This window comes from Arachis stenosperma, chromosome 4 (assembly GCF_014773155.1).
Source record: "Arachis stenosperma cultivar V10309 chromosome 4, arast.V10309.gnm1.PFL2, whole genome shotgun sequence".
Taxonomy (NCBI): Eukaryota; Viridiplantae; Streptophyta; class Magnoliopsida; order Fabales; family Fabaceae; genus Arachis; species Arachis stenosperma.
Window position 1 is genome coordinate 143487182 of NC_080380.1, and position 8326 is coordinate 143495507.

The following is an 8326-nucleotide window of genomic DNA, read 5'->3' on the forward strand; positions in this document are numbered from 1 at the left end:
CCTAAGGTCACTTGAGCTTATTTTGTAGGTGTGCCTAGCATCCAAATGAAAGGAGAATATGTGGTACATGGACAGCGGATGTTCTAGGCACATGACCGGAAAGACAACATTCTTCATAAAGCTTGATGAGTATGATGGAGGACTAGTCACTTTCGGTGATGATAGAAAAGGAAAGATAGTGGCCATTGGGAAATGCTGTGATTGAAGATGATACAGATTGTGAGGATACTGTCAATAAAGAAACCAGTGAAAAAAATCCCAAGTCTACTCAAAATGAATAATCTGCCAGTCCAGTTTTGTCTCATCAGATTGGAGGAGATATTTTCATTTTATCTCCTGAGCCAGCAAGAGAAACTGAAATAGTGAGAACCACAGAAGCTCATCAAAGCTCAACACCACTTCGGAAGCCTAGAGAATGGAAGTCCATGAGGGGTTATCCTCATGACTTTATCATTGGTGATCCCTCTCAAGGTGTAACAACAAGATCCTCAACCAAAAGGCAATCCGAACTAAGCAATTTTACACTCTTGTCAAAAAAGGAGTCCAACAATGTGAAACAAGCTCTTGAAGATCCATCATGGGTCAAAGCCATGCAAGAAGAGCTTGCTCAATTCGACAAGAATGATGTTTGGACACTAGTACCTCATCCGGATGGTAAAAAGGTAACGGGTACTAAGTGAGTTTTTAAAAATAAACTTAGTTAGGATGGACAAGTTGTTCGTAACAAGGCTAGATTAGTGGCCCAAGATTACGATCAAGAAGAAGGTATAGATTTCGATGAGTCTTTTGCTCCGGTAGCTAGAATGGAAGCAATTAGGTTGCTTCTTGCCTATGCTGCCCATAAGGGTTTTAAAATATTTCAAATGGATGTAAAATGTGCTTTCCTTAATGGCTTTATTGATAGAGAAGTGTTTGTAGCACAACCCCCCGGCTTTGAAGATAAAGAATTTTCAAAGCATGTTTTCAAACTCTCAAAGGTTCTTTATGGGCTTAGACAAGCTCTAAGAGCTTGGTATGAAAGGCTTAGTGCCTTCTTGTTGGAAAATCAATTTTAAAAGGGTACCACCGACACTACTTTGTTTATTAAAGCATCTAATGATGATATTCTCCTAGTTCAAGTTTATGTGGATGACATTGTGTTTGGATCGGCCAATGAGTCCTTGTGTGAAGAGTTTGGAAAACTCATGACTAGTGAGTTTGAAATGAGTTTAATGGGAGAGCTAACTTTCTTTCTTGGCCTCCAAATTAAACAAACTTCTAGTGGTACATTTATTCACCAAGGAAAGTATGCACTAGAATTAATTAAGAAATTTGGCCTAGAATATTCTAAACCTATGGGAACACCAATGCATCCTAACACTAAACTTGAAAATGATGATAATGGGAAAGATGTGGATGAAACAAGGTATAGAGGAATGATTGGTTCACTCATGTATCTAACCTCCTCTAGACCGGATATTGTTCAAAGTGTGGGTGTATGCTCAAGGTTTCAATCTCGTCCAAAAGAATCACATCTTTCAGCCGTTAAGCGCATCATTAGATACATTAAGGGAACTAGTGATTATGGCTTGTGGTATCCAAAATCTGATAATTTTTGTGCAATAGGGTTTTGTGATGTAGATTATGCGGGGGATAGAGTGGATAGAAGGAGCACATCCAGCATGTGTTGCTTCCTTGGGAGATCACTCAACATGTGGTCAAGCAAAAAAAGCAACCGTGGCCCTATCCACAGCTGAAACTGAATATATTTTTGCATCTGCATGTTGTTCTCAATTAATTTGGTTAAAAACGCAGTTGGAAGATTACAAATCAATAGTATACCCTTATTTTGTGATAATATGAGTGCTATAAACATTTCAAAAAATCATGTTCTGCACTTAAGAATCAAGCACATTGAAATTAAATATCATTTCATTAGAGAACATGTGCAAAAGGGTACTATTGTTATTCAATTTATAAAATCTGAAGAACAACTTGTTGACATTTTTACAAAACCCCTCTGTGAAGACAGATTCTGCTCTTTAGGAAAAAGCTTGGGAATGATCGATTTAAGTTCTATTGCTAACTTGTAAAATTTCTGATTCTGCTCAGTTTTGTCTCGTAGGAATGGAGGAGATAAAAATCAGAGTGTGTTGAGAGGGCTGTGATCAAGGGGGAGACTGCGCAGAAATAAATTCTTATGGGCCCCACCAAATTTCTCTGACCCCACCCTGACCGTTTTGTTAGTTTCTCTTTGTGTAAATCACAATCTCTTTTTGTTGTCTCATCAAATCTTGTTGGAAGTAGTTATTGTCAAATCAAATCTTTCTCTTTCATCTAATTCCTTGATTCTAGGAAACCACTTTTCAGTTTATTTCAAATAAAAGAGAAACTCTCTTGGTTAATAACCGCCCATTAATGGTCATTAAACTTCCTCCAATTCTCTCTCCACTCCACATTTAATGCGTCCCTAACCTCCCTCCTCTCTCACTCAATTCGGTTCTCTTCAACTCTCCCTCTTCCACTTCTCCATTTTCTTTATCATGAAAAAGAAAACCGCCCCTAGAAAAAGTGGAAGAATACTCTTCTCTCAAAAACCTTCCACACCTCAAACTCACACTCACATACACATTCATTCCACCTCTTCATCGTCTCCCTCACCTCCTACCAAGCAAACCGAATCCATGAGGCGAAAAGTAATTGCCCAGAAATCCTCTAAAAGGAGAAAATCTGAAAGAGGAAAGGAACCAATCGAAGAGGAAGAAGAATCCCATAATTCACCTATACCATCACTGCCACCATCACCACCAAAGAAGGCCACACCCGGACGCAGTACTCATAAGACCAAATGGTTTGCATTGAATAACATCAGGGAGCCAGCAAACTTAGAGTCATTGGATTTCAAAAACAAGTACCACAAATCATACTCCCACTTTGATCCGGCCAGGTTCAACTCATGCGCATCCTGTGAGTTCCATAAGGAAGTCTTGGAAAAACGCCACCTCTGTTCCACCTATTTGGTCAATCTCGACTCACTCACCAACAAAGAGATCAACATTGCTTCTCTGTTTGAACTTCTTCAATGGACACTACTGCTCCACATTCAGAAACTGGTCTACCCTAGTTTGGTACGTGAATTCTATGCAAAAATGCGGTTGATCGATGGCACCATCCACTCCTATGTTAAGAGGGTTCACATAACTCTGAATACTGAGACTATTGGGACGGCCCTAGGTTATAAAGAGGAGGGGCCAAAAGCATATATGGCTGAGAAGTGGGACTCCCAGGTTGGAGTCACATTCAAGATTGTTCTGCAACACATTTGTGAAAACGTATCCGGCTTGGATAGCACAACTTCGACCCACAAAGCCCTTGGTCCTACAAACTCTCTGCTCCACAGGATCATCACTCACATCCTGACCCCTCAAAGTGGTTCCCATAACAGAGTAACCTTCTCTGACTCTATCATACTTTTTGCTCTTGTTACCTTTACTCCTATATCATTTGGTTACCTTATGATTAGACACATGTGGGAATCAGTTAAGAGCACCAAAAGGCGAATCTACCTTATGGCATATTTTTAACAAGTATTTTTGAATATTTTAAAATTGATCTCCTAAATGAGGCTGTAGAAAATAAGGTATCTATGATCAAAGGAGGTGGAGCTGTGAAGGGAACCAAGGAAAAGAAATCTGCAACTTCGGATAGTGACTTTGAGAGTCGGCCTAAGCACTCCAAGACAGCCGAATCCATGAGAGACATCCTTACTGAGTTTTCTAATATGTCTAAATTAATGGTGAATTCATACAAGGCTGTCCGAAAATAAGCGTTTGAAAATGAAAGGGCATGGGGAAAATGTCAAGAGAGGGTGAGTCTGATGTTGCAGAATCATGAGGAAGAAATGGGTGCTAATAGTACAGAGGAGGATGATAAATCTAAATTCCACCTGTTTGATGATTAATCAATTTTTTTTATTTGATATTGGCATGTTTAGGCTCAATTTAATACTCTATTTTGTTTGTTGGATACTTTTGGACGTATGACTTGATGATACACTTTTATCACTTTGGGTATATTGGATATTTTATTTTCTATGTCATTTTTTGCAGATGTCCCTTGATGCCAAAAAGGGGGAGAAAATGGTGCTGAAAAATTGAAATTAACAAAACATGGATGAAATCCTTTTAAGGATTCATGATCTCCCTTGTTTTTTGTTTCAATATCTTGTTGTGATGCTATGATTGATGATGCATTTGTTCTATCTTGGTAAACATGATTGCTGCTGATTGATTATTGTGATTTAGTTGATTTACCTTGGAAAAATATTTGCTATGTTTGTGATGCATCTGATCTATTTATGTTTCCTTGGTAAAATGTTGCTCTTTTGGATTAAGGAATATTTTTTTTGGCAGTTCCTTTAAGTTGTGATATATGAAGTTTGATAGTTGTTATGGTTTGAGATAATCATGCTTGATTAGAAATACTTTTTTTGCTATGATTAATTTGTTCTGATTGGAAAATATTTTCAAAATTGCTTGAAAAGCAACCTCAGGAATCATCAATTTTTGTTTGCATCAAATTGTTTTGTATGAGTTTGAGCAGAAAATCAAATTATTGATAACAAATGAATTTTGATTATCATCAAATTCTGCTCATAAATCAAGCCATTCAACATCCTGCATAAAATATGTTGAATAACATTGCTGCCTTAGGCTTGATACAAATTGTTACAGATATAAAGCTTCCTTTGGAAAAATGGCATACATTTAGGGGAAGCCATGTGACAATTGGAAAGGGAGAAAAATTCAAATATTCAAAGGGAGTACTCTATACTCTAATCTTTAATTTCTTTCCATTTTAATTTTTCATAATGTTTGTCATCAAGGGGGAGATTGATGAGTTTGGAAAACTCTATTTTAAATTGATGATGATCAAACGTTATTAACAGCCAAATTATTAATTCAATTTTGATCCATATATGTTAAATAAAATAATTTTTGCTGTGCAGATTTTATTTCTGTTTGGGCCGAACAGAAAAGAAAAATTGTTGCAAGCCCAATTTGATTGTAATTCAATATTGATACAAACTGATTAAAATCACTGTTATTATTTGGGCCAGTCTGAATCACTATTGCAGGCCCAATGTGCTTATAACCATTCAACCTTGTTGAAAGTTCCATGTATCAAGTGGCTGAAGCAATTTGTGATTATTTGGGCCAGAATTCAAACATTACCATAAGCCCAAATTATCTCTCATGCATGATCCGAAACCAATTGAGAAGGAAAGCAAATGTTTTTATTGCTTAATGCCTCCAACGGATCTCATGCTTCACCATGTGATGGAATTCAAATCTCATTAAAGTGAAGTTAATAAATGCATGGGAAGTATGAGAGAGATTGTCATTGACATGATTGATAGCATTAATGCTACACGCTACTCAAGGAAGTAAAAGCAATTTCTTTTCAATTAATTTGTTTAATTTCATTTAATTGTATTTTCTTCCAATACAATCTTCTCTCACATCTTTCCTCTCTTCTCTTTCGGTCATATCATTCAGCAACCATGGAAGCTATAGCAAGCTACCATAGAGAAGAAGAAGCATGCCTAAAGACCATCAAAATGATGGCAAGAAAAAGAAAACTAAAAGTATGCTGTGGCTAAGATTTTCACCACTTATGGTAAGATTTGGTGATGAGATCTTGGCTTTTCCATACCAAAAATGGTTGAAGAAGATTTCGGCCAGTAAGGAGAAGATCTTTGAAGGAATGGCCTGTCTCTGATCTTGCTCAACCACCACAGGAGGTAGCTATAGTGGCTACATGATGGAAGAGGCAGAGATAGGAGCAGATGAAGCTATCATCATCATGAAGCATCAAGGGCCAGGAGTTCATCTTGGAGAGCAAGAAAAGATGAAGGGCTCGGATTGATGAAGATTGGTGACTAAGGAAGGACTGAGGTAATTACATGTTGGATTTTGCATGGGTTATCTCTTCTCTCTCTCTCTCTGGCCGAACCGGTTCTGTTTTGAAGAAGAAGGAGATTAGCTTGGTTTGTTTGGTTTCAACCTTGAAGGCTTCTCCCTATAAGTAAGGGTGAACAGTCAGGGTTTGATTTAAGGAGAAAGGAGTGAGAGTGCAAGGCACAGTGTTCTCAGAGCTACCTAAGCTAACATATTTTCTTCTCCTTCAATGTATTCTGTTTTGTATTTTTCTGTTTAATTTTATCATGTCTTGAGTCTCATGAAAAAAGGCAAACAGTGAGGTTTGTATGAAAAAGCCATAGAGCGAAAAAAGGCAAAGAGTGCAAAATTAAAAGAAAAAGTCATAGATGTCCTTAGAGTTCCTTTGTACATCTGTGTTGTGTTTCATGATTCTGTGGGAATCTCCTTGTAAGTTGGGTTAGCACTTTACAGTTGAAAGCTTGGCAGTGACCAAGTCAAGTTCAGGATTGGGTTTAGAATTCTGGACTTGTCCCAGATAGGAAGGGTAGTTCCTAGGGAAAATTAGTGCTTGTAATCAAGAATGATTATAGTGAAATTCCATCATCTTTGTGATGGAGACTGGATGTAGGCTGCACTGCACTTAGCAGCTGAACCAGGATATATCTGGGTGTAATTCTCTTTCTCTTCTACTCCATTTTCTGTTTCTGCTGCACAGGAGATAAAACCACAAAATATCTCGTGCCAAGTGACGAGACAAAAAGAAAAAGTCTCGTGACTAGGGACGAGACAAAAATAAAAAATCTCCAGAAATTGTTTCAAAAACCAGCAAGTGTTCTGAGGTGAAAAAGGGGCTAAGATTCAACCCCCCTTCTCTTAGCCACTGAAACCATCAATATAGATTTTCACAATTCAATCGACTGGTTGTATTACCCGTGCACTGTGTTATATATTACACCATTCTAAATTTTTTTGCTCGTGTTTATAAATTATTATTTTATTATTCATCTATCTTATCTTTAAAATTTTATCTTCGATTTTTAAGTTTTTATTTTGATTTAGATACTCTAATATTATCTTTTCTTTAATATTAAGATTATAAATTGGTGAATAATCTATCATCAATTACTCAATCCTACAATTGGAATTATTTATCAATCTCTTTGATTATCAATTTTTTCATTCTTTTTGTTCATCTTTATCCATCTACCTAATATCTATTTTTTTTCTTCGTTGTTTATCCATCTCTTTAATATCTAATATTTATCGTTGATTACGCAATAATTACAGTTGCAACAATCGGTAGAGATCCAATCAATTTCTTCATCGTAGTGTTAAAAAAAAATCTATTGTTTTGATTAAAAAATCGAAGTTAGTAAATAGAATCTCTAATGTTACAATTCTTCGTTTTAATTCTTTATTCATGAAATTGATTGTGTAATATAAAAATATATTTTTTTAAATTTTAGTAATTCACCTACATAGAAAAATACTAGAAAGTAAATAAAATTTATTATTTTTTATTATTAAATAATTAGTAATATTTAAAAGTGTAAACTTAAAATGTATTATTAGATTATTATACTAAAAAAATCTATATAGTTTATATTTTTTTAATCATTGTGAGTGTCACTATACTAAACACTCAACATTTTAATAGCATTTATATAACTTATATTCTACGGTAAATCGACTTAGATAAATTTAATTTATGAAATTGGTTGAGCAATATAATAAATCCAATCAATTAACAATTTATTAAATATCTAAATCGAAACAACTAGTTATAAATAATGGAAAAGTCTAGGGGGCCAGCAGTTTTATTGAATTTTGGCCAGCATATAACCAGCAGAGAAAGGTGAGCCATTGGATAAAATCTCACACCAATCTCACACCATCAAATCATCATTGATGGCTAGTTGATGGCTAACAATCACAAAAATTGCTGGCCCCTAGCATTACTCATAAATTATATTATGGGTACTCACTTCTAACGACAAAAACATTCAATAAAAAATATTTTAAAACTAACTTAAAATATTACTCAAAATTAAAAAAAAAATGGTGTGAACGGGTGGCCATGTAACGGTGCCTGTGATGACAAGACATCGGCGCGGCAGTGGGGGAGGGTGGTCATGTATCCACCACCATACATACATACGATGAGCAGAAAATGCCACATTCACTTATCAGAAAATTTTACAAGATACAGAAGATCCAACAGTGCCATGTAGTGCTTCAAATAAGCTAAGGCTGAAGTATATAGTATTAGCAATCAATCATAAAATAAAGGGACAAAAATAGAAGCGGACAAATTAATGTATAGTTTTATAAATTAAAAATGTTATATCACACTAAAAATAAGTTATTATTATATATTATATGAATTTAATTTGGTTTAATTATTC

At 35.6% G+C, this 8326-nt stretch overlaps 1 protein-coding gene across 1 annotated transcript; it reads left to right on the plus strand.

The window, feature by feature from the left end:
* Positions 1 to 1334: 1334 nt before the first annotated feature.
* Positions 1335 to 1736, plus strand: LOC130975789 (secreted RxLR effector protein 161-like). The gene has a single exon (XM_057900525.1). The coding sequence runs from the start codon at positions 1335 to 1337 to the stop codon at positions 1734 to 1736; it is 402 nt and encodes a 133-aa protein (XP_057756508.1).
* Positions 1737 to 8326: the final 6590 nt, after the last annotated feature.